Genomic DNA, 26,522 nt, shown 5'->3' with positions numbered 1-26,522 from the left:
ACCTATGTCTCTGCCTCTCTGTCTCTGCCTCTGTGTGTGTGTCTCTCATGAATAAATAAATAAAATATTTTTTTAAAAGGAAATGACAGTCATTATTTTTAAAGTACAGATTCTAACACTGGCCTCTAGAAAAGCACAGTAGACTTTTAGGGGTCCAGTCTTGATTTCTATTGCCATCAACCAGTTCCTTCTCCTATTAGCCAGCAAGACACTATCATTACTGACTTTTAATTACTGTTTCTTTTTTGCCCCCTCTACTACTTAACCCCTCAGAGGATGAAGTCTACCTGCCAAGTGAAATACTGCTGCAGGAGTATATCATGATGGACTATGGCTTTGTTTACAAGGGTCATGAAAGATTCATCACTGCCTGGCCCTGGAACTATGGACAGGTAACACTGTGACCAAAAGTGGATCTGGGGCAGGTCTCCCTCAGCTGGTTCTTTATCAACTCTGTGTATTAGCTCACAAAGGGCCACTAACAAAAGTCCGGGTGTGTGGTGCTGGCCAATTTCCCCTCCAGTAAGAGGGGTAAGGAAGGAAAGGGAGACATCTTTCAAGGTTTTTGTCTTTTTTTTAAAGATTTAAAAGTAATCTCTACACCCAACACGGGACTCAAACTTAAAACCCAGGGGATCCCTGGGTGGTGCAGTGGTTTGGCGCCTGCCTTTGGCCCAGGGCGCGATCCTGAAGACCCGGGATCGAATCCCACATCGGGCTCCTGGTGCATGGAGCCTGCTTCTCCCTCTGCCTGTGTCTCTGCCTCTCTCTCTCTCTCCCTGTGTGACTATCATAAATAAATAAGAATTAAAAAAAAAAAACAAAAACTTAAAACCCAGAGATGGAAAGTTGCATGCTCTACCAACTGAGCCAGGCAGGTGCCCCTCAAGTTTTTAATATTTTATATAAAAAAACTTAAAACATAATCCAAATAGACAGGCTACTAAAATGAACTGATCTCTCAGCTTCATTAGTAAGCAATTTATGGTGAATCTTATTCCATCTATACCAGAGTTTTACATACTATAGTCTACTGACTGTTTTTGAATGGTCCATGAGTTAGGATGGTTTTCATATTTTTAAGTTTTTGGAACAAAAACCTAAAAATTGTTTTGATGTGCAAATGATATGAAGTTCAATAAGCTTGATGTCCAAAAATAACATTTTATGGGAACACAGCCATGTTCATTCACTTAAGTATCATCTATGGGTGTGTTAATGCTACAGTGGCAGAGTTGAGTAGTTGAAACAGAGGCCCCAAAGCTTGCAAAACCTAAAGTACTTACTATCTGGTTCATTAGAGAAAAAGTTTGCCCACTGTCCCCATCACTCCCAACTCATCACTGGAATTTTTGGAAGGAAATTGTAGATACTATATCATTTAATCCAGTAATACTTTTTTTTATAGCTCTAAAAGATGATGACTCTTTCTGAAAAACCAAACCATAATACATTATCATAACTGAAAAATGAACAAGTAATTCCTTTAATAACATCAAATATCCAGTCAGTGTACAAAGGGTGGGATCTTTGGCTCTGAGCAACTTTTCCACTCTCAACCACCAACCGTGCCTGGTATACTTTCTGCCTTCCTCCCACTGACATTTCAACCCCATCCACACTCACCAAAGGGTAGTGGGGAGAGAGCAGGGGTCCTTGCTGAGGAAGACCAGTTGCCCTGTTCTCCGACTGTGACAGCTTATATGATTTTTTGAAACTGAAAAAAACACCAATGCATTTGGCAGCCAAAGGGTTGCAGCATATCTCACAAATATATGTTATAAATGTATGTTATGAGACTACTGGCTTCTCCTGGGATCCCCACACTCTGCTCCCTCTCTGCTCCTGGCCGACCCTGTATTTATCCGTCTGATCTTTCCTCTTCCCTCATGTTCTCTAGAAATAAAAATCTCTAAGCCCTATCCTTGGCACCACCAAACTCAAAGACCTCAGGTGAACATTCCCACCCTGCTCTCTTCCTGTCCACCTAGTCCTTCAAAGTCCACTGGCACCAATGGCCTCTCTGATCTCTTGGTCAATAGACCTCTCACTTCCGAATTCTGTTTGGATTTTTCCATCAGAGCCACACAGGTTTATTTTTCAGAATTCTGAATCTCATACATTCCCAATTTGATCGTAAGCTCTTTGAAGGAAGGACCCTGTCTAATATTTAACCCCACTCCCATCCCTAGCACATATGCACCATCCCTAAAAGTGTGTGTTATGGACTCAAAGTTTCAGGATGCTAGACATTTTGACTTTTCTCTTTTCTCTCCCATGAAATCACTTGGAAGTTTGAAGAGGACATCATAGACATATGCTTTGAGATCTTGGACAAGAGCCTGTACTTCTTAGAGAACCCATCCAAAGACTACTCCCAGCGGAATGACCCGGTGTATGTCTGCAGGGTGGTGAGTGCCATGGTAAGGAGAGAAACTTTCCCACCTTCATCTGAGGACAATCTGAGCTCCCCTAGGGCACTGTGGAAACCCACCTGTCTGTTCTTTGCAGATCAACAGCAATGATGACAGCGGTGTGCTGCAGGGGAACTGGGGAGAAGACTACTCCAGGGGTGTCAGCCCATTGGAGTGGAATGGCAGTGTAGCCATCCTGCGGCAGTGGTCAGCCAGGGGCAAGCAGCCTGTGAAGTTTGGGCAGTGCTGGGTCTTTGCAGCTGTTATGTGCACAGGTGAGTGATGGGGAGATGAAGATGGAGAATCATTTATTTAATTTTCTTGATAACTCTTTGAGGTTGGGCTCGGATATCTCCATTTTCACTTAAGTTAACTGTGGCTTATTTATAGCCCCACAGCTAAGGAGCAGTGAACACATGGACTCTTACCCAGCACACTCTGTAGTCTTGAGGAGTCTTGCATATTTACCTAGGAGAGAGGTTGACCTGTTGCAATCATTCAGTCTCCTTGATGGCAGATAGACTATTAAAACGGTCTCCTGGATAGAGAGGCTTGTGGTCCCAAAGTAGAAGCAAAGGCAGCTTCTTTCTGCCACTGCTCAAGTTTCTCAGCTCCAGGTGAGCCCGGAGTCAGGGACAGGCTGGCGGAAGCCTGCTTTGCAAGCAGATGGTCTGGGAAAGCCTGATCTCACCCATGGGCAGAGCTGATGTCTCCCAAATACTTCTCGGAGAGAAAGTATTCTCTCCGAGAATACTGAAAATATTGAGAAATACTTCTTTTGAGGAGTTACAATTGGAGGTTTGCTACTTGGCTGACTACCTGCATGGAGCATCAATGTTTTATGCATTATCATTTATTTATAATTTAGTAGAAAGGTGTTGTTTGGATTATCTGCAAAGGTGAAGGAAAGATAGAATACTGAGGTGCCCTCCTGTCCTCCTTCACGCAAGGCAGAAGCACCTTACACAGCGTTACCTGTTACACTGTGGTGCTCAGTCAATGTTTGCTGAATGAATGGGTTGGCTCTGAATTGGAGAATGAGGGAGCACAGAACAGGAAAGACAGAGACAGGGGCCAAAGACAAAGTTCTAGATATTTCTGAGAGGGACAGCATAGCTTGGAAGTTAGGTATGGGTGCTGCAGACAGAGGAGATGTTTAAATCTGAGTGTTCAAATCAAGTGACCTCACTTTCCTCTTCAATTATCCCTGGAAAATGTTCAGCACAGCACCAGAATTTAGTATGGCCACATTTGCCTTGAGCTGGGAAGTCCCTGGCTAGGCAGGTGTCGTGTAAGAGGGCTCAAGCCCTTAGACACTGGGATGAGAGGAAGAGGTCTCTGTCTGCATCCTTACTACACCTTGAAGGGTCTCCCTACTCCCAGGCCCTAGAGTTCTGGGGCCATTGTGTGAGAGGTCAGCTGCTCCCATTACACAGCCTCTCGCCTCTTTCAGCCCTGGTCTACCCTGCAGAGGGGTTGTGAAAAGCCCAGGAGCAATGCTGGGAGTAGAGAGGTAACTGTGAACAGATGACTGGCTGCATTTGGGGCTCTTGAATCAATTGAAACAGAAAGATTCATCAATCTCAACAGTCCTCTTACTTTCCAAAGCATTATTATCCTCCCAGCAGCCTCAGGAGGCACCCTGAGCTCCTCCTGAGCCAGGAGGGGTAGGATAAATCTCCCTCTGTCTAAACTCCTCTGAACTCCTTGTCTCGTTAGCTGAGGTGGGGATCTATGTTCCAAAGTCATATCTGGCTCTTGGCTTGATTTTATTTGGTCCTGGGCAGGTGTGTGTGTGTGTGTGTGTGTGTGTGTGTGTGTGTGTGTGCCACATGCACTTGTGTGTGGTGGTAGTGTAGGTGTTGTAATATCTGCTTTGTATGAATAGATCTTAATTACTTAAGTGAAATCTTAACTCAGCTTTAAAAAGCCTTTGTAGTACTATCCTGAGAAGCCACAAGAGGATGCTGTTGCCTTATCAAAGATGGTTGTTGCCTCCTTGGCCCTGCAGGTTCCCTTTGTCTCTGAGGTCTCCCACTTATCTTTGTTAAGTGTATATTGCCCTTCTGTCCTTTCTTGAATTTCTTTCTTACCTCCTCCAAACTCTTGTATTTCAGTAGAATTACACATTTAGAATTTCAGGACTGAAAATCATGTAGTCCAATTCCTTATTTTGTTACATACAGGAGACTAAGTCTCAAAGAAGTTAAGCCACTTACCTAACTAAGGTCAGACAGCTTCTCTTCTGAAACTGGCCACAGCGTAAGGCCTAAAGTCTTTAAAATTTTCTTTCAAATTAGCAAATGTTTTAGGTTCTCTGTTTTTAATTTGGAAAGCTGCTGAACAGAAAAAGCCCCAAGTTATAAATTGAGTTGCATATTGGTGTTTTAAGTAACCTTCAAATGATTTCTTTCTCCTAGTGGGATGGAGACCATCGATGGGGCAGGTAGGCAGCAGGGTTCTGGGCCTGGGTGCAGTGCTCTGAGAATAGAGGAGTTACAGGTATGGATTTGTAAGAGTCTTGGCCTTCTTTCTTTCCTCCAGCTTAAAACTTAGAAAGTATGCATGGGAAACCAATGATTCTGCTTGAAATGAACTCAGCAATTTTCCATACTTTCCTTCTCTTTAGTAATGAGATGTTTAGGTGTTCCAACTCGTGTGGTTTCCAATTTCCGTTCTGCACACAACATGGATGGGAACTTAACCATCGACACCTACTTTGACCAAAATGCAGAGATGCTGCCAATTCAGAAACGAGACAAAATATGGTAAGGGGCATGGTCTCAAACAGATCTCTGCTCTGTTTCAGGAAGGGTAGGGAAACTCTGACATGATCCTCTCTGGTCTTGAGGTAGTGCATTACCCTGCACTTTGTTGTTGGTGCCCAGGGAGTAATTCCCCAACCTAGGAAACTGTTCTGGCTAATTAGATAATCACAGCACACTCATTTCAGAGATAGAAGACTATGGGACAACACTGAAGCCCACAACCGAATGAATACATCATGTGTTCTGTGAATAGTAACCTTATAATCTGTATGCCTCTTATTCTTCCTTCTTTGAGTCATTCTGTTAGTGCCATTCTCTGCTTGCCCTGTTAGGGCAAAGCCTGAACTCACTGCCTCTGTCTACTTTCTCAGTCCCTCTTGCTGTTTCCTCTACCCACCTCATTCCCCCTCTGCACGAGTATGTATGTATGTGTGTGTATCTCTGTATGTCCTGTCATTTCTTTATCTCTAGTCTCTTCCTATGTTCCTTTCTCCTCGGCTCTACTGAAAATCTGATTTTCTGTTTTTCCTTTTCCAGCCAGTTTCCAGGTAAGATCTTTGAGTTGTGTGAGAACTAGCAGCTGTCTTTGGAGCCCCTCCTTCTCTGAGCTCCTAGGGGCCCGAAGCATCCCCCATTCAATCAGCAGTAGTATATTTGGGAAGGCTGTTATCACTTATGTAGAATTCTGTGTATGAATGCATAATCCAAATCTAATCATGAGGAAACATCAGACAAGTTCAAAATGAGGATCACTCTGGCAAATAAATGAATACTGTATTCAAAATGTCAATGTAATAAAACAAAGGTTGAAGAAATACTCCAGATCCAAACAGACCAAAGGACACTGCACAACTAGATGTAATGTCTGATCCTGGACTGGGCAGAAAGGAATGCTGTAAAGGACATTAGTAGGTCAGCTGACAAAACTGAAGTATAGACAGTAAATTAGATAAAGATATTATATCAATAGTAAATGTATGAGGTTGATAACTGTTCACGATTATGTAGGGGAAGATCTCTATTCTTAGAAAATACACACTGAGGTAAAAAAACAAAAGAAAAAATGTATTCATAGTCTTCATATCCATACTGAGAGAAAGCCAATGATAAAGCAAATGGGGCAGAATGGTAATCACAGATGGATAGATGGATATTTTTTTGTACTATGCTTGTGACTTTACCATAAGCTTGAAATTACTTTCAAATAAGTAAAAAATGGGGGAGATATAATTAATACATAACAACTTTGTACAGTACCAGACGGTAGCTAGATTTTTCATGGTGATCACTTCCTAATTTATATAAATGTTAAATCACTATATCGTGCACCTGAAACTAATACAATATTGTATGTCAACTACACTTTAATTTTAAAAAACTGATATAAATTATAGCACTCAGTATAGTGCCCAGTACCTGGCAAATCTGAAAACATGATTCTCATCTCCTTACTGTAGGAATTTCCACGTCTGGAATGAGTGCTGGATGATCCGGAAAGACCTCCCACCAGGATACAATGGTTGGCAGGTTCTGGACCCCACCCCCCAGCAAACCAGCAATGGTGAGTAAGGGCCACTCTGGAAGGGTCTGGGCTCCGTGGGGATGTTGGCAGGGGGACTGACCACAAGAGCAGGAGGCCAGAAAGGAGTAGTGAGTAGTGTTTTTCTCTTTGTTGCTTTCAACTGGATGACCCTGATGAGTCACAGGACCTCTCAGTTGCTTCCTCACCTGTAAAGTGGGGAAGATAATAAATGCCACTTCACAGGGTGGGTGTGAAGATCAGATGAATCTGTGGGAACCTGAGAGTACTCGGTAGATGTGGGTTTTCTCCATCCCATCTCCCTACTGGCCCCTGCCCACCCCCCTCCCCAACCACCCATCCCAGTCCACATGCTAGCAGCTGTCAGCCATCCTCAACTTCTGTTCCCTCCACAGGCCTGTTCTGCTGTGGCCCTGCCTCTGTGAAGGCCGTCAGGGAAGGGGAGGTCCACTTGCCCTATGACACCCCATTTGTATACGCGGAGGTGAATGCTGATGAAGTCATTTGGCTCTTCAGGAATGGTCAGGCCCAGGAAATCCTGGTCCATAACACCAGTTCCATCGGGAAGGAAATCAGCACCAAGATGGTAGGGTCAGATCAGCGCCAGAACATTACCGGTTCCTACAAGTATCCAGAAGGTGCTTGGGGCCCTGGGGATTCAGGGAAGGGGGGTGGGTAGACCCTCCTTTCTGTGCCTCCCAGTGAGGATGGCTTACTCGTGTTAAAATCATCACCACCTGATCACTTCCTCCTCGTGGCAAACTCTGGCTTTCCTGGACCCTGGCCACATGGCCCTAGAGTTGCTGAATTGAGCAAATAAAAACAGAGGGTGCCCAGTTAAATCTGAATTCCAGATAAATTCAGATAAGCAAATATTTTATTAGTATAAGTGTGTCCTAAATATAGTATGCAGTATATTTAGCTAAAAATTATTCATTGTATATCTAAAATTCAAATTTACCTGAAATTCAAATACAATGTCCTTTATTTTACCTGGCAACTCTGTCCTAGGGTCATATCACAATCTCATTATGTCATGGCAGCAGGGGGTAGCAGCAAGGGGGAAGGCAGATGCTTCAGGAGGGAAAGGATGCCTGGCCTGTGGAAGGGTGTAGATGTCCCTGTGGAGGCCAGGGGAAGTCATGCTGCTTGAGTACTAACCAAGGCCCTCCTAGGTTCTAGCTATGTAAGCCTGGATATGTTCTTACCATCCCTGTGCCTCTACTTCCTCATTTATAAAATGGGTTAATGGCATTTCAGAGGGCTCTCATGAGGGCAAATGAGTAGATACACAGAAAGCACTTGGAGCAGTGCCTCTGGTACACAGTAGCTGTTCTAGAGAAGTCCACAGTTTGGGTGAGTTAGGGCTCAGCCTGAATATTGAGTAGCCCCCAGGAGCAAAAGACAAAGATCCATTCAGAAGACTTGAGCATGTATTTTAGAAGTGAGGATGCTGGTGGGGGAAGAAGTATTTGGCTTTGATGATGATGACAGCAATGATGGTGGCAATACTGAAGACAAAGAACAACACTAGGTGCTTATATTCTGCAACTTATATAACTCAAATTTTTGGCAGCTCTAGGAGGCAAGGAGTTAGACCTCAGTTACAGATAAAAGAATGGAGGGGCATCTGGGTGGCTCAGTGGCTGAGCATCTATCTGCCTTTGGCTCAGGGCGTGGTCCCAGGGTCCTGGGATCAAGTCCTGCATTGGGCTCCCTGCAGGGAGTCTGCTTCACTTTCTGCCTGTGCCTCTGCCTCTCTCTGTGTGTGTCTCTTATGAATAAATAAATAAAATCTTTGAAAAATAAGATAAAAGAACTGAGTACCCAGAGATTAAGGAACTGTGCCTGAGCAAGGATTTGAACCCAGCACCAATCAAGCAACACCAATCCCCATGTTCTTAGCCATGATGCTATATCACCTCCTGATGCAGCTATTCATGTGGCTGGGGTTTTGGGAGGGGAGCTGTGAGTTTTTGGGGTAGCTTCTTTCCCCCAAGAAGGCCACTGCTCCTCTCAATCCCTCCTCACTGAAGGCTTTCCTGGTTCTTCTTTCTGCCAGGATCCCCCGAGGAGCGATCTGTGTTCATGAAGGCTTCCCGGAAAATGCTGAGCCCAAGAAGGGCCTCTTCTCCCTTCCTAGATCTGCTTGGGTCTAGGGGCTCTCAGGATCAGCCAGCACAGCTGCAGCTTCACCTGGCCAAGACACCTGAGTGGGGTCATGACCTGATGCTGAAGCTGCATGCCCGGAGGGTGCCAGACAGAGTCCATCCCCGGGGTCCCATCAGACTGGTGGTGCGCTTCAGTGCGCAGGCCCTATTGCACCAGGGTGACACCCGGGAACCCCTTTGGAGGCAAACAGTGCACTTGGACCTGGACTTTGGGGAGGGTGAGTATAGGGTAGGCCGGGAAAGGCACCAATAAGGATGGGAACTTTGGGGTCATAAACAAAGCAGGGATGGTTCAGCCAGATTACACAGAGATCCCGGCACCCCAACACACACACACACACACACACACACACACACACACACACACACACACACACCAGACAGTGAAGCTGCTGTTGGCAGGAGATTGCATGCCATGTGCTGTGCGTCTGATACCATCCCACTAGGGGAAACATAGCAGTGACCCCTGGGGGCAGTGGGTATAGGGTAAGTACACTGCATCTCTCCCCCTCTCTGTCACACAAATATACTTGCACACACATATAGACTCACACGCATACTCTCTCTCACATATACACATATTCTCTCTCTCCCTGCCCCTCTCTCTTTCCTTCCAGACTCAAGGTGTCTTTTGTCTGTGCTTAGAGATACAGTGGCCGCTCTTGCTACCCTACGAAAATTATAGAAACAAGCTGACAGATGAGAAGCTGATCCGCGTGTCTGGCATTGCCAAGGTGGAAGATACGGGGAGGTCCATGCTGGTCCTAAAAGATATCTCTCTGGAGCCTCCCCACTTATCTATTGAGGTAAGGTGTCTGGACGGAGATGGAGCCCAGGAGTCCTCTAACTCACTCAACCCAGGGCCTTGGGCTACAGTGGTAAACAGGACATAGTCCCTGCCTCAGACACTAAATAGATGATTAAAGCACAGTACAATGCTACCTCATGCTCAGTGCAAAGTGCAGAACAGAGTGGAAGGCTCCCCAGAGACGGTGACATTTTGTGGAGAATGCATAGGAAGACACTGTACAGACATGAGATGGAGATAAAGACATATTAAGTATTGGAAAGGCTTTGCAGAGACAGAGAGGAGAGGCGTGGCTGGGAGATGGATTAGAGGAATGAATTTGAGAAAAAGCACAACTCAAATTCCAAAGGGACCTGCAGATAATACAGGGGTGACAGGGAAGAGGGAGAACAAATGAAAGGTGAGTCTCTTTGAGTTCCAAGAGTGTGTGGCTGGCAAGGTCATTACGTGAGGAAGGAACACAGGTGGAAGAAAGGTCAATGGAGGGTAAAAGGGATACCTGGGTGGCTCAGTGGTTGAGCGTCTGCCTTTGGCTCAGGGAGTGATCTCAGAGTCCCAGAATGGAATCCCGCATTGGGTTCCCATGGGGAGCCTGCTTCTCCCTCTGCCTGTGTCTCTGTCTCTCTCTGTGTGTCTCTCATGGATGAACGAATGAATGAATGAATGAATGAATGAATAAATCTTTATTAAAAATGGAGGGCAGAATTATTCTCCATCTCCTGTTACCAGGGTTTTTCTTCCCTCGAAGCCTCCTTTCCCCACCTGCCCCCCCAACCCATTCTGAAGGACTTGCCTTCTTCCTAATCCCAACCTGGCTTTGCACCTGCTGGATCTGTTAGCATACTCCACCTTCACCCAGAACAAGAATTGAGTGGCTCCACAGCATAAGCCGCCTGGCCACCTGACAGTTTTCACCTGGCCATGCTGGTGCTGAGGTGAGGACCCTGACTATTACCCAGAGCCCTGGTTACCAACAAGATCTGGTGTAGACATATCAGATGCCAAGTAGACTATTCATTGGTCCCCATTGGTAAAGGACTTGGGGATGATTTGTGTGACTATGAGGGATTCCAAAGACATTTTTACCTGTTTTATTTTGATGCCCTCATTAGAGTAAGAGATTTGTTTCTTTCATTTGAATTTTAGAGAAGTCAGTATGTATTCTTATTTTTCCTTGATTTTTCTTTTTGAGACAGAACATGCCCCAAGTATGATCTGGATGGTCAGAACTATATATATATTTATTGGAGTTCGATTTGCCAACATATAACACCCAGTACTCATCCTGTCAAGTGCCCCCCTCAGTGCCCATCACCCAGTCACTCCATCCCTCCACCCACCTCCCCTTCCACTACCCCTTGTTCATTTCCCAGAGTTAGGAGTTTCTCATGTTTTGTCACCCTCTCTAATTTTTCCCACTCATTTTCTCTCCTTTCCCCTATAATCCCTTTCACTATTTTTTATAGTCTCCATATGAGTGAAACCATATAATGATTGTCTTTCTCCAATTGACTTACTTTACTCAGCATAATACCCTCCACTTCCATCCACGTCAAAGCAAATCAGAACTCATTTTAGTTCAACATTTGTTTATCAATTCCATCACTTGGCTGGCACTGAGCTAGTCATCAGCTCTAGAAGTGTGTAGGCTAGAATCCTTGTTTCCCACTCACAGGCCATGGCCATGCTGCCCTATGACACAGACCTCACATGGGATGCACAGAACACACCTGGAAAAACTCAGAATGTTTCTACTGTCAGAGCAATGTGGGGGAAAGAAAGATCCTGACGGGGGCCTGGGACATCTGGGTCAGGTCCTGGCTCTGCCATATCATGTGAACAATATCGCTTGGCCTTAGAACAATATCGCTGATAGCATATAGCTGGCACAAATGACACCACTTCTTACCCCACGCCTGTGTCAGACACTACTAATCAATCGTAACTCTCTCTGACTCTCAATTTGGCCTCGGGATCCTTTTCAACACACCATTTCTATTAGCCATGATTAACAGAGTAGAGGTGGCACTTAAGTCGAGATCTAATTGCCATCCTGAACTAGATGGTGGAGAGAGAAATAGATTTCAACTTGGTGTCAATTCCCAGCTGGTGGAGGCTTCCTGAAGCATTGTGACCTTCTAAGACAGGGCAGGATACATGTTAACCTTGAGTACTCTTAGCTCATGTTCTTCTCTCCCTGCAGCATTTTAGCACTAAGTGTTGACCATGCCTGGTGATCAACAGAGGGATGATGGAGTGAGATGACTGAACTGGAGCACAGAAATGAGGCCAGTTGCCCACAATATACCCACCTTTTCTCCACACAGGTGTCTAAAAGGGCTGAGGTGGGTAAGGCATTGAGAGTCCACATCACCCTCACCAATACCCTAACAGTGGCTCTGAGTAACTGCATGATGGTGCTGGAGGGAAGTGGCCTCATCGATGGGCAGATATACAATAAGTAAGTACTATGCTGGTCTCTGACAAGGGACATCTTGTGGGGTCCTAGGATGGTCTCCTGGATGGTGCCTACTTGCCACCACTTTCCCACCCTCCTTGGGGAAGGTTGAGCTTGGTGGTATTGAAGGGTGGGAGGTGCTTACCCACCAAGAGGTGAAACCAGATCATCCACTCCAGTAGTTGCTTAAGGCTCTAACAGGCTCTTTTTGACTTTCAGCATTGGGACTCTGGTGGCTGGACATACCATCCAAATTCAACTGGACCTCTACCCCATCAAAACTGGACCCCGCCAGCTGCAGGTCCTCATCAGCAGCAATGAGATCAAGGAGATCAAGGGCTACAAGGACATCTTTGTTGCTGCCTCCAGGGCTTCTTGAATCCCTCCTCACCTCTATGCCCTCCCAACACCCCAGCCCCTCCCTGAGCCCCACACCCCTCCTAATGCTCTCCTCTTCATCCCCCAGCCCCTCCCCTCACCCCACTCCTGATGCCCTTCCAGCCCCCTCACAGACCCACCTTGGTCTGTTCTGCTCTTCAATGTTCTGCATTGAAGGTGTAATGTTATCTTTGTTTTCTCTGTCCTCTTCCCAGCCTGCCTGGAGGCGAATGAAGCTCTATTAGAATCAGTGTGCATCTTGGGAAGAGACAATAAAAATGTCTTTATTCAACACCTGTGTTCTCTCTTCTGCGCTAACAAGCTACTTATTGCTATTGGCTGGTCCTCTGGCCTGGCTGCCAGCTGTATTGGCTGAACACCCCCTCCCCAACCCCATCCCCATTCTTCCTATCTTCTCTCTCATGCTTTAAGGTCCCAACCACATAATAAGCCCAATATGATCCCCTCTGAATCAGCTTCTCTGGAATCAAGGATCTTAGGTCTCTCCATTTAAATAGTTTTAGCGAGCCTGCAGGCAGAGGCAGGAGAGGGGTCAGGGGAGGGTGGCCTGGAAGGACAGTGAATGTGCCTCCAGGAGGACTGGCCAGAGCTATCTAGCAGGACTTCTCTGCTGCTGCCTGAGAGCGTGGGAATGGCTGGGCAGGGCTCACTCAGAACCATTTGTACTCACTTTAGATAATTTAGAAAGAAAAGAAAAAATGAAAAGAAACAAAAGAAAAATTACCAGTAGCTCCCCATCTCAGAAGAAATCTCTGCTAACAGTTTGCCATTACTCTCCTGTTCTTTCCCTCACCATTCATTGTGCTTTTAAAAGTTATCATTACATGGTTATCCTTAAAAGATAAGAGATAACAAGTGCTAGTGAGGATGTGGAGAAAAAGAAACCTTCATGCACTGTTGGTGGGAATGCAAACTGGTGCAGCCACTATAGAAAAAGTAAGGAGGTTCTTCAAAAGTTAAATATAGAACTACCCTAGGATCCAGCAATCTCATGTTTGGTATTTATCTGAAGGAAATAATATTACTATATTGATATATCTTCACTCCCATGTTTATTGCAGCATTATTGACAATAGCCAAGGTATGGAAACAACCCCAGTGTCTGTCAGTGGATGAATTGACAAAGATGTCACATGCGTGTGCGCACAACACACACGTGCACATGCACACACACAAATATTATTTAGTCACACAAAAAAAGAAAGGAAATCCTTCCGTTTACTACAATATGGATGGACTTCGAGGACATTATGCCAAGTGAGGGATAAGTCAGACAGGGAACAACAAATATAATATCACTTATATGTGGAGTATAAAAAAACTGAACTCCTAGAAACAGAGAGTAAATTGGTGGTTACCAGGGGCTGGGGAATGGGGAGATGTTAGTTAAAGAATATAAACTTCCAGTTGGTAGACAAATAAATTCTGGAGATCTAATGGCATCGTGATTATAGTTAACAATAGTGTATTATAGACTGCAAACTTACCAAGAGAACAGATCTTAAATGTTCTTACCACAAAGGAGGAATAACTATGCCATGTATGGAGGTGTTAGCAACACTACCATTTGTACTCACTTTAGATAATTTGGAAAGAATAGAAAAAATGAAAGAAACAAAAGAAAAATTAGTACAGTAGCGATCATCTTACCATTTATAAATGTAACAGATCAACATGTTGTATACCTTAAACTTACAAAATATCATATACCAATTATCTCTCAGTAAAAAAAAAAAACCCTGAAAACACAGTTATCATAATAAATTGGCATATTTCCATCGTGGAAAATTTTGCAACTCCAGAAACGCAGAGAAAGAGAGCATCACCCTGCTGGTTTTCAGGCATGGGCCCTTCAGCCTTGCTGCCCCTCATTGGTTCTGCAGGTTCACGTGGCACCTCTCACCACCCTCTTTTCCCTTCTTCCTCTCTGTTTTTTTTTTTTTTTTTTTTGCTTTTGCAAGCTCCACCCTGTGTGCCAGCTGCGCCTGTCCCCACTGAGTGCCAAGGGCATTTCTGTGGGGCTCTGTCACTGCTGTGTTCCAGGTGGCTCCCACCCACCTGCGGGAGACTGGGGCTGGCTCCTATGGAAATCTGAAAACTTGCTCCACCTGCCAAGTGCCTCATGCCCCTTTGTTTAGTCATTGACCCCCCTATCAGGTTGGTCTGAGAGTGTAAAACTCCTGGCTATGTCACTTGTGTCCCTGGAAGAGGAACAGTGGACAGGCTTCCTCTTGAGCCTTCAAGGGCCTTCGACAGGGGGATTAGCCACTTCTACCTTCCCAATCAACTTTTCAAATAATTTCCAGTCTCCTCACCCAAAAATTGGCTTTAAAAATTTTACTCTGTTGTGTTTTCTTTTTGTGTGTGTGTGTGAGCAAGCCTGTCTGGCTCCATTTCCCTACTTCAGCTGGACACGCTAGACCATCTCAAAGTCCCTTCCAATTCCAAAGCCCCTCAGGGTCCAGGGCACAGAGGTTCATGCCCCCTGCTGCAGATCACCTTCAGATTACATCCTGACTGACCCCACTTCACTGTCCTCACCCTCCCCTTGTCTCACAAACCCTGTGTGCTGGCCTCTCAGGCAGTGATGACCACAAATAAACTCTGAAAGAAATGTCTGAGATGTGGAGAAAGGGACACAAAGCAGGCCAGCCCCCAAGTCTCCTAATTGCAGGTCTTCCTCAGCAACCCCCCATGGTGTTCTGGAGATGATGGCACTCATGTCTTTTTGGCTGGTAGCTTTGGGGTCCATGCTGTTCAGCATCAATGTGTGATATAAAGCAAAGAGCTCTTGAGGCACCTGGGTGGCTCAGGCAGTTAAGTGTCTGCCTTAGGCTCAGGTCATGATCCCAAGGTCCCACGATCGAGCCCCACATCGAGCCCCACATCGAGCCCCACATTGGGCTCCCTGCTCAGCAAGTAGTCTGCTTCTCCCTCTCCCTCTGCCTACCACTCGTCCTGCTTGTGCTCTCTCATTCTCTTTTTCTCTCCCTCCAATAAATAAATGAAAATCTTTTTTAAAAAATAATAAAACTCTGGGCCAAGTCCTGGGTCCCTCCGATGCAAGACAATGCCAACAACAGTAGCAGAGCCCTCAAAGGGTTGCTGTGAGGATCAAATGAGTGAGTGCATCCCAAAGAGTTTTGTCATTCATGAAATACATCCATGTGCAGAGGTCTTCTGATCAATTTAATCACTTCTGCTGGGTGACTGTCTCCATTCCTTGTCATAGCAAAAGGGAGGAAGCAGAGGAACGTACCTGGATCTGTCAATTCAGGTTTCCTTTTGCTATTGTCTGTGGGGAACCCCTTCCCTCCCCTTAGACCTGGGCACCCATGGAGCCATGAACCTTGAGTCTACAGATAAGGAAACTGGAATGTGCCTAAGGGCATACTGGGAATTCATGGTAAGGCCAGAATTATCATCCTAGTCTCTCTGAGTCTTAGAAATATCTGGAGGTATCCCATCTTGGGATAGCCGGCCCAGGAAGGTGGCAGGTGAGCCCTCACTTCCCTTCCTGGGTGTTCGAGTCTGTTCTGTGCCCTTCCCTTGCAGATCACAGCCCTGCTTCCCTCCAGACAGGAAGGTGCTTATCAACTCTGCTCAGCTTCCCTGGGTTTCTTCTCCTTCCCTTATCCTAGACCAAAGTACAAGCTGCTATGATCAGTGCTGCCTCTCTCCTGCAGCACACGCACCTCCACATACTCTCTGACTAATGTTTGTAGGAATCAAATGAAAAGCTGAACCTGCAAGTCGGCTCATTAGCCCAGCACTGTGAAATAGGCTGTTGTTGTCTCATGGCCACTGGAAACCTTCCTATTTGGCTACCCCACCTCTCCAGACCTATCTGCCCTCACTGCACTCACCATCCTGTCTCTCCTCACAATTAAGCTCTCCTGCCTAGGGCTCCTCCTCCTCCTCCCCCATACTAACCCATTTCCACTAATGTGGCAATAGTTTCAGGTATTTATCTACTTGTTCATGCATGGGTCATCTTTGAATTCATTCACTGCACTGGCCAGCAGATATGAACTGGAAAACTGCCCATCCTTCAGATAGTGCATTAAACACTTACACAGGACTCTAGAGTCTGACTGCATTCAAAATCTGGCTCCGGTAGTTCTTAGTGATCTTGGGAAAACTATTTAATGTCTTTAAGCCTCAATTTCCTCACCTGTAATAAAGAAACAATAATAGTACCTAACTCATGGGAATGGCAAGAAGATTAAGTGAGATAATACACATAAAGAATGTGAGGCAGTGTCTGGAACTGAAAAGATGTCGCTAGTCCCACAAGTAGTTTTACTATTAGACATTATCATTAGTAAGCCCTGGGGATATAATAATAAGACAGACATAAGCCATCCAGGGGGCTGGGGGAAAGTAGGTTAAGTATTTATAATGTTGAGTATGAGTTGGCTAGTAGGGAATGAAGAGGGATTGCCCCTAAATGCCTGTTGTGGTGGAGAGAGGGTGTTAGGAAGACTTCCTGGAGTGGCAGTGCTTGAGCCTGGATCTCAGAAAGTAGACAACTGAGAGAAGGACATTTCAGAAAGAGACTGACAGGTGCAAGAACACAGGTGCAGGAGAGCAGTTCTGCATCTGAGAATAGCAGGGGTTTGGTCTGAGTGGACTCTGATCCTGAAGGGCTTTGGAGATGATACTGAGAAGTTTGGACTTGACTGGATTTTTAAAAAAAGATTTATTTATGTGAGACAGAGAGGGAGAGAAAGCGAGGGGAGGAGAGATGGAGGGTCAGAGGGAAAGGAAGAGAGAGAATCTCAAGCAGACTCTTCACTGAGCACAGAGCCCCACGCAACGGCTCAATCCCACAACCCTGAGGTCATTATCTGAGCGGAAATCAAGAGTCAGATATTTAGCCAACCAAGCCACCCAGGCACCCCTAAAGGAGAGGGAGTGAGAACCTCAAGCAGGTTCCATGCCCAGTGTGGAGCCCCACACAGGGTTCTATCCCATGACCCTGAGATTATGACCTGAGTGGAAACCAAGAGTCAGAAGCTCAACCGACTGAGCCATCCGTGTGTCCCAACCCACTGCTGGATTTCAAGCCAGGAGTAACTTGACTGAATTGGCACTTCAGAAAAATCATGCTGATGGCTCATTTGGAAAAAAAGATGGGTGGGAGACTGATTGGGAGTTATCCAGGCAAGGGGGGGTGCTTCAATGAAGGCAGAGCCAAGGGCATAGGGAAGACGGGCTAATTTTAGGAGATATCAGGAGCTGGACTGGCAGGGCTCAGTTACTGATGGGCTAAAAGGGGTCAGGAAGACAGAGAAATTCAAGGTGGCACCCAGGTTTTTCCCAAAGTGACTGAGTGGGCACCATATTCACTCACCAAGACCAGAAATGCAGGAGAAATGGGAGAGAGGAGGCCTTCCATTCTGGATTGAAGGTGGGTGAGTGTGTGAGGCATGAATTATATATGTGCATGGATACACACACTATAAGAGCAGAATGTGGACAGGGAGAGTCGAAAATACAGGAGAGACAGTTGATGGTGGTGAGTGAGGTTCCTGAGGAGGAAGGTTAAAGGACGCAGAAAGCAGGAGAATGCAAGGAGAGGGGTCCCACAGGAGAGGAAGGCAATGTGGTGGTGGGGTGGAGGAGGGAGGGCTTTAGAGTATCCAGCCCACTCCCTGTAAAGAGCCCTTTCCCCTCCTTCCATCTGTCTTTTCCCATCTGTGCTTTCCTCCCTGCACACTCACTCCCAGGATGTGTGTTGTTCTTAATAGAATCAAGGTCACTCACTGGCATTCCCACCCTCTCACCTATTTCCAAAACTCCTCCATGAATTTTCCCAAGTTTTCTTCCTCTACTCCTCTTATTTGAGTTTTGCCTTCACCTGGCAGGTCTCACTCAACACACCAGCTCTTCCAAAAAAGGAATACCAAAAAATCATACCAACGGTGATCCAGAGTGGGTTTTAGAGTGGGTTCTATTTGCATTTGGTGTCTAGAATGTGACTTTTCAGGAAAAAAGCCAAGCAGAGTTCTAAGCTTGAGTACTCTCCCAGGCTCTCCCAGTTGCGAGCTGTAATCCTGGGACCCCGGTATTCTTTCCTGCAGGGGCAAAGCCCCCTCTACACCTCTGGGAGGTCCCATCCGTTCAGTTCTTCCACTTGGCTCCCCGACTATAGTACAGCACCTGCCATGGAATGCTGCATTGCCCAAGAGCTATCAAAAGCTCACATGGCATAAGGCTTTGAGAGTTCATTGGCCTCCACGTTTCATCCCAGACAAGCAACACTGCCAAGAAAAACCTGAAGGCAAGTGAGAAAACCAGTTGTGATCTGCCCAGTAAGCAGGTGGCAGTGCAGCAGCCACCCTGCCTTCTGTGTCTCCTGGAGTCTTGAGGATGGAAGGGGGAAAACACAATCCGGGATCAGTTTCCTGAAGCTCCACACCATCACGCTGTTCTGTGGGAGCAGTCCAGAAACCAGGGGCAGCCACCATGGAGCAAGGTAGGAGAGGCCCACAGCGTTGCTAGAGCTGAGGGAGAAGGAAGACATAGAGACTGGAGGAAGTCAAGAGGAGAATGGATTCAGAGGAAGAAAGGAGTAAATAAAGAACTGAGGCAGAAAGAGTAGAAACCCAGAAACCTCAGAATCTAGTGGTAGCCTGAGACCCAGGAGGCAAGGTGGAAACTGACTGATAAACATAGCCAAACGGCTGTGGACCAGCATGCCTACTTCTAGAACCCAGTGGGATGGGGCAGGGCCAGGGCCAGGGATTAGTGGGTCAGGGATCCTGTCCTCTGCCACTTACTGACTCTTTGACATTTAGCAAGTCACTTCTTTAGTTCCCAGCCCCCATGCCCGAAACATGAAGGGGGTTGGACAAGACAATCTTGAAGTTGCCTTTCAGCTCCAAAATCCTCTGCATCTTCATATCTTCTCTTTTACCCCCACTTCAGAGGGTCTGTTCCTCATTTTAGCTAATCTTCCCACCACTGATCTCTCTATATCAGCTCCCTCCCTAGAGAGCCAACTATGAAGAGTAAATGGTTAGTTGAAACCATTTATAAGAATGAACTCAAAGCTCTATAAATTTAACAGCCTCACCTTCATTTACTATTATTTGTGTTTAAATTTTTATAAGTTTTACATACACAAGAAATACATGAATACATAATTGGAGTAAATAAAACAATAATTACAGATAAGGCTACAGTCCCTGACTGCCACCCCCAATGCCAGCCTCATCTTGAGAAACCACTGTGGTCATATTTAAGAGAAACTATTGTTACTAGTCTTTTGTCTACATATTTATATTTATCTATATATATATCATCAGTATAAGACTAGCTTGTTTTTGGTATATCATAGTATCATCACACTGTACATCTTTTTCTACAACTTGATTTTTTTTTCTCACTTAACAGTTTGTGTTGGAGCTCTACCCATGCCAATCAGTACCTATAAATCTACCTCAAAATTTTCCACTTTGCAAAGTATTCCATAGTATGGGTGTAAGTAATTTGTCCAGTACCACTTTTTAAAAAATATTTATTTATTTATGAGAGAGAGATCAGGGGGAAGGTCAGAGGAAGTGAGGAAGAAGATTCCGCACTGAGTGCAGAGCCAGCTGCAGGGCTAGATCCCATGAGCCTGAGATCAAGACCTGAGCCAAAAGGAGGAGCTGAATGCTCAACAGACTGAGCCACTCAGACACCCCTATCCAGTCCCATTTTGATAGGCATTTAGGTTTCCATTTTCCAGTTATATAAGCAGTGTTGCAGGGCACATTCTTATGTATGCCTCTGTACTCAAGTGGGAGTGTCTCTCTAGGATAGATACTGAAATCAATTACTTTAAAAATTCTTCCTACAATTTCCTTTCTATTTCCCTGATCATTTCACCCCCTTGTCCCCTCACATCAAGAACAAATATACTCAATAGTAAATGTACTTCCTATTTGAACATCTGTCTGGGATGAAGAATAATCCCAGAATTATAGGCAGAGGTTAACTTGACCTATGATGTATCCAGAGGATGAGATCTGGTTCCAGTGCTTGCTGGCAGGCAAATGTTGCCATACCTGTTGAGTATTATGGGTCACATGATAACATGAATTGGAGCCAGTTAGTGATCTCTGTCTAGTCAACTGGTCTCCAAAAGGAGTGAGCTTTTTTTTTTCTACTACTAGAGGAAAGCCCAGATGACAGTGGGCTGGATGTCCTTTCTGAACATGAGTGAAGACCAGCAATGGGCAGCAAGCATTACATAATGGAAACAGCACAGAACTTGTGCCAGTAATCCTAGGTTCAAGCTTAGATAAAACATTTAATCTGCCTGAACCTTGTTTCCTCATCTTCAAGTGTAAATGACATGACATTTCATCCCTCACATCAAGAACAAATATACCCAATAGTAAATGTACTTCCCATTGTGGTGAGGGTTCAATAAGATAAAGTGCCTAGGATGGTACCCAGCACATAGTAGATAGGCTTTCAGTGAGGTGTTGGTTGAATTTGAAATAAGTGCAGAATGATTCTGCAAAAGATAGAGATTTCTGTTCAAATTAACAAACATCTTTTTCTTTTTGAGATTTTAATTAGTTATTTTACAGAGAGAGAGCAGAGGGAGGGGAAGATGGGGAGGGAGAAGGAGAAAGAATCTCAAGCAGACTCCATGCTGAGCCTGGAGCCAGACGCAGGGCTCCATCTCACAATCCTGAGATCATGACCTTAGCCAAAACCAAGAGTTGGACACTTAATCAACTGAGCCACCCAGGTTCCCCAACAATGTTTTAGTACCTACAGTGTCCTGATCATTACACTTATATTTCTTTTATAAGAAACCTCATACCCATTAGTAGTCACACCTCATTCCCACCTCCTCCTAGCCACTGACAAACCCTAATCTACATCTATCTCTATGGGTCTACCTATTCTGTATATTTCATACAAAGTGAATCATATAATATGTGACCTTTTGTGTCTGGCTACTTTCACTTAGTGTAATGTTTTCAAGTTTCATCTATATTATAGTATATTCAGCATTCCTTTTTTGTGGCTGAATAATATCCAATTTTATGGATATACCACATTATTCATCCAGTAATTAGTTAATAGTCATTGGGTTGTTTCCATCTTTTAGCTATTATGAATAATGCTACTATCAACATTCATGTACAGATTTGTGTGAACATGTTTTCAATTTCTTGGATACATACCTAGGAGTGGAATTGCTGGGTCATATGGTCATAGAGATGTCTATTTTTGACATTTTGAGGAACTGCCATACTGTTTTCCAAAGTGGCTGCACCATTTTACAGTCTCACCAGCAATGTATAGGGATTCCAACTTCTCCACATCCTCATCCAACACTTGTTATTTTCTTTCTTATTATTAGAGCCATCCCAGTGGGTGTGAAGTGGTATTTAATTTGCATCTCCCTAATGATTTATGATATTTAGCATTTTTCATTTGCTTATTGACCTTTTGCATATTTTTTTTTTTTGGAGAGATGTCTCTTCAGATCAGTTGCCCATTTTTTATTTGGGTTATTTTTTTGGCATTAGGTTGGATAAATTCTTTACATATTCTTGATACAAGTCCCTTATCAGATATATGATTTACAAATATTTTCTCTCTTTCTATGGGTTGTCTTTTCACTTTATTTTTTCTTTTTTTAATTTTTATTTCTTTTTCTTAAATTGAGATAAATTGAGGTATTTTTTCTCTTTTCACTTTATTGATGATGTACTTGAAACAAAAAGTTATTAATTTTGATGAAGTCCAATTTATAGTTTTTCTCTTTTATTGCTTGTGCTTCTATTGTCATATCTAAGAAATCATTCCCTAGTTCAAGATCACGAAGATTGATTTACCCCTATACTTTCTCCTAAATGTTTTATAGTTTTAGCTCTTGCATTTAAACCTTGATTAATTTTGAGTTCATTATTGTATATGGTGTGAGGTAGGGGTGCAACTTCATTCATTATAAGTGTATAGAAATATAATTAATTTTCATATATTAATATTGTATTCTACAACCTTGGTGAATGTGTCAACTAGTTCTAGTTTGATGTGTGGATTTGTTAGAATTTGCTATACTCAAAATCATATGTTAATAAAGATAATTGTACTACTTCTTTCCAATGTATATTAGCTAGAACCTAAAGTACAGGGTTGACTAGATGGAGAGAGAGAGGAGACTACCTTATCTTGTCCCTAATTTTAGGGGAAGTATCTAGTCTTTCACTCTTAAGTATGGTTTTGGCTGTGGATTTTTCATAGATACTCTTTATCAGGTTGAACAAGTTTACTTATTTTCCTAGAGGCAGTTTGCTTGTGTTTTTATTATGAGAGGGTGTTGGATTTTATCAAATGCTTTGGTTTATATTTCTTATAATCTACATACAGCTGAGACAAAACAGCTAGGCCTCTATCTTCATTGGTAGAAGACATCTTATGGTGGAAGGCAGGTAAATAAAAAAAGAAACTACAAAAATATCTGAACATCTCTAGCGGATCCTGAAATTAGTAGGCTTTCAGTAAAAGTTTGTTGATAAAAATGAACAAATGAGCATGATATTAACTCAATGAAGCTATTAAGTTTCTCTGTAAGTGATGCAGTTAAGTACTGTAGGTCAATGGGAGATGGGAAGAAGCAGTGGGTCAACTGGAACAGGCCTCATGAAAGAGATAGGTCTTCACCAGGCCTTGGAGGACAAGGTGGAATTCAGTGAGATATTTGGTTAGGACAGATGGAATGAGAAGGCATTCTAAGTTGGGGTTACAGCAGGATCAAAATACATGGAAAAGTAAGGCTACCATTTGCTTGAGGACAGATTGGCTATAGGAGAGGGCCCATGCTGGGAGTGGTATGCAGGGAGAATTCAAGAGTAGGTGAAGACCAGGTGTGGAGGGTCATAAATATCAGATTAAGGAGTGTACCTTTTGTATCATAGGCTGTGGGATATATCAGAATTTTTAAAGCAAAAGGATGGAATGATCAAATTGTCTTGAGGAAAGATAATCTGATGATGTGTTAGGAGAGGTGGTGTAGGAAGCAGGAGGCCTGATGGAGGCTGTTATGGTCACAAGGTGTGAAGTGAGGAGCTCAGAATTATGTAAATGTGGAAATGGACAGGGGGACACCGGAGATATTTTAATGGGGTAAAGGGACTTGTCCACACATGAATGGATAAAGACTCAGAAGGAGATGGGTGAGCAATTGTGCTTTAAATGTTGTGAGTCCAGTGGCTCTGGGACTACTGTAAGGCCATGGTCAAACATGGAGAAGTCAGAAATAGAGCCTTTCTCAGGGAGACACACTTGGAGAACAGTGAGATCAATCTGTGTTTTATTAAAAGCTCCAGAAGGCTGGGAATGGGCCTCTCTTCTTCTTCTTCTTCTCCTCCTCCTCCTCCTCCTCCTCCTCCTCCTTCTTCTTCTTCTTCTTCTTCTTCTTCTTCTTCTTCTTCTTCTTCTTCTTCTTCTTCTTCTTTTAAGATTTATTTTTATTTAAGGAGGGGGAGGGGCAGAGGGGGAGAGAAAGAAGGGAATCTCAAGCAGACTCCCCACTGAGTGTGGAGCTCTATGAGGCCCTTGATCTCAGATCATGACCTGAGCGGAAACCAAGAGTTGGATGCTTAACTGACTGAGCCACCCAGGCACCCCTGGGAGTGGGCCTTCCTTTGACTATCCTCAGCATCCCAGCTCGCAGGGCCTTAAGAACATGGCATTAGTGGTGGTCAGAGAGTCAGCAAATTGCTGAGAGCTTAGCAGCTAACTACCAGATTAGCAGGCTGGTATGGGGGAAAGTGAAACTGTTAACTCGAGTCCAAAAACTGAATGCTGGAATGAATCTGGAGACATGGTAGGCTGAAGGGAGCAATCAAACTTGGCCAGGACTACAGAAGAGGTTGGACAGAGGCAGAAAACCATGCACCACTAGGAGGGTATAAAACAGGATTGGGAGAGAGGGTCACAGAAGCAAGGAAAGGAGGAAAGAAGGAAGTAAGAAAGAGGCACTTGCATGCATGGAGCCTCATTTAATCCTCATACCAACCCTGTAAGGCTAGTATTATGGATTATGTTTTACTGACTTGGAAACTGAGGCTCAGAAAGGTCATGTTTCTTTCTCAAGTTTGTACAATTAATAACTGGTAGGCAGGATCGGACAGGCTCCATAATCCTGCCCTTTCATATGCCCCTGGCTGCCCTATTGCAGGGCTGGAGGTGGCCCTCACAGACCTCCAGAGCGCCTGGAACAACGTGCAGCACCACACAGAGGAGATCAGCTCTGAACGACTCCTTGTTCGCCGGGGCCAGGCCTTTAACATCACTCTCTACTTCAGGAACCGGGGCTTCCAGCCAGGCCTGGACAATGTCATCTTCATGGCTGAAACTGGTGAGGACCTCCGAGGGGTCTGTGTGTGTGTGTGTGTGTGTGTGTGTGTATTTAGGTAGATTCTGGAGGGTTGAGAGGTTACTGATGATAGCCTCAGTTCTGCTTACCTCCCAGGACCCCTACCAGACCTGTCCAACGGGACTCGAGCCCTGTTCAGCCTGACAGGTCGCCATGGCCCCAGCCCGTGGATTGCCTTGCTGGAGACCAACGGGGCCAGCTCCCTGGAGGTGAGCCTGTGCGCTCCTCCCACGGCAGCTGTGGGTCGGTATCTCTTGAAAGTTCACATTGACTCTTTCCAGAGGTCCGTCACAGCCTACCAGCTTGGGGAGTTCATCTTACTCTTCAATCCCTGGTGCCCAGGTAAGGTGGAGTGCCTACATGTGGTATTTTCTCTTTGCCCCTTTATCAGTGCCACAGAGGGCCAGGCTCAAGGATTTCTAGACCTCTCTTCCCTGGCTACCAGAAACCTCTCAACTGCCTGCACTCAGCATCTACTCCCAACCACCAACAGGGCAGGAAGAAGTTGCTATTTATTCACTTACTTAGAATTTAAAAAACATGAGCCAAGTTATCTTTATTTAAAAAAAAAAACTATTATAGGGGCACCTGGGTGGCTCAGTGGTTAAGCAATTGCCTTTGGCTCGGGTTGTGATCCTGGGGTCCCCAGATTGAGTTCCGCATCAGGCTCCCCAAAAGGAGCCTGCTTCTCCCTCTGCTTGTGCCTCTACCTCTCTCTCTGTCTCTCTCTCTGTCTCTCATGAATAAATAAAATCTTAAAAAAAGAAAACTATAAAACTATTAAAAATGTTTGACCACTATTAACATCTACCTTTACCATACATTTTTTTAAAGATTTTATTTATTTACTCATGAGAGACACAGAGGCAGAGACGTAGGCAGAGGGAGAAGCAGGCTTTTCGCAGGGAACCTCATATAGGACTTGATCCTGGGATCCTGGGATCACATCCTGAGCCAAAGGCAGACACTCAACCGCTGAGCCACCCACGCATCCCTGCCATACATTTTTAAAAAAGATTTTATTTATTTTTTTATTTGAGAGAGAGAGAGACCAGTGAGTTCAGGAGGGGGGAGGGGCAGAGGGAAGACTCCCCATTAAGCAGGGACTCCAATGTGGGGATTGATCCCAGGACTCTGGGATCATGACCCAAATCAAAGGCAGATGCTTAACCTGAATCCAAGAGCCACCCCGGCACCCCACCATACATTTTTAAGTTAACTGTTTTCATTGTAAGAATATTAAGTGCACTGCATTGAATGTGGAATGAAGTAAAGGCAAAGAAAGGAGGGAAGGAGGGAAGGAGGGAAGGAGGGAAGGAAGGAAGGAAGGAAGGAAGGAAGGAAGGAAGGAAGGAAGGAAGGAAGGAAGGAAGGAAGGGGAGGGAGGGAAGGAAGGAAGGGGAGGGAGGGAAGGAGGGAAGGAAGGAAGGGGAGGGAGGGAGAAGGGAGAAGGGAGAAAGGAAAGTATAAAGTGACAAGTAAAACCTTATCCCAATCTCCAAGTTCCATCTTCCAGAGGAAAATCCTGTTAACATTACACAATCCTGTGTAGCCTTACCAAAATGTT

The 26,522-nt window shown here is 44.7% G+C and overlaps 2 protein-coding genes across 4 annotated transcripts in view; both read left to right on the top strand.

Moving 5' to 3' along the window:
• TGM7 (transglutaminase 7) overlaps positions 1 to 12,780 on the top strand; it is a 28,078-nt gene extending 15,298 nt beyond the window's left edge. For both annotated transcript variants that reach the window (XM_025473024.3, XM_049104327.1), the window contains exons 4-13: positions 274 to 392; positions 2,295 to 2,423; positions 2,512 to 2,689; positions 5,044 to 5,182; positions 6,640 to 6,743; positions 7,118 to 7,360; positions 8,785 to 9,111; positions 9,539 to 9,699; positions 12,029 to 12,162; positions 12,379 to 12,780. In XM_025473024.3, coding sequence (XP_025328809.1) covers positions 274 to 392; positions 2,295 to 2,423; positions 2,512 to 2,689; positions 5,044 to 5,182; positions 6,640 to 6,743; positions 7,118 to 7,360; positions 8,785 to 9,111; positions 9,539 to 9,699; positions 12,029 to 12,162; positions 12,379 to 12,538 — 1,694 coding nt within the window. In that variant the 3' untranslated portion in view covers positions 12,539 to 12,780. The remainder of the gene's footprint in view (positions 1 to 273; positions 393 to 2,294; positions 2,424 to 2,511; positions 2,690 to 5,043; positions 5,183 to 6,639; positions 6,744 to 7,117; positions 7,361 to 8,784; positions 9,112 to 9,538; positions 9,700 to 12,028; positions 12,163 to 12,378) is intronic.
• Positions 12,781 to 18,812: 6,032 nt separating this feature from the next.
• Positions 18,813 to 26,522, top strand: part of TGM5 (transglutaminase 5) — a 31,325-nt gene continuing 23,615 nt past the window's right edge. Inside the window, exons 1-3 of one of the 2 annotated variants that reach the window (XM_049104326.1) lie at positions 18,813 to 19,039; positions 24,758 to 24,937; positions 25,052 to 25,297. In XM_049104326.1, coding sequence (XP_048960283.1) covers positions 19,030 to 19,039; positions 24,758 to 24,937; positions 25,052 to 25,297 — 436 coding nt within the window. In that variant the 5' untranslated portion in view covers positions 18,813 to 19,029. The remainder of the gene's footprint in view (positions 19,040 to 24,757; positions 24,938 to 25,051; positions 25,298 to 26,522) is intronic. The other variant, XM_035709133.2, reaches the window with a different exon arrangement.

This window comes from Canis lupus, chromosome 30, assembly GCF_003254725.2.
Source record: "Canis lupus dingo isolate Sandy chromosome 30, ASM325472v2, whole genome shotgun sequence".
In the NCBI taxonomy this organism is placed as follows: domain Eukaryota; kingdom Metazoa; phylum Chordata; class Mammalia; order Carnivora; family Canidae; genus Canis; species Canis lupus.
The sequence above is the reverse complement of the archived record's forward strand: the minus strand, read 5'-3'. Positions and strand labels throughout refer to the sequence as shown.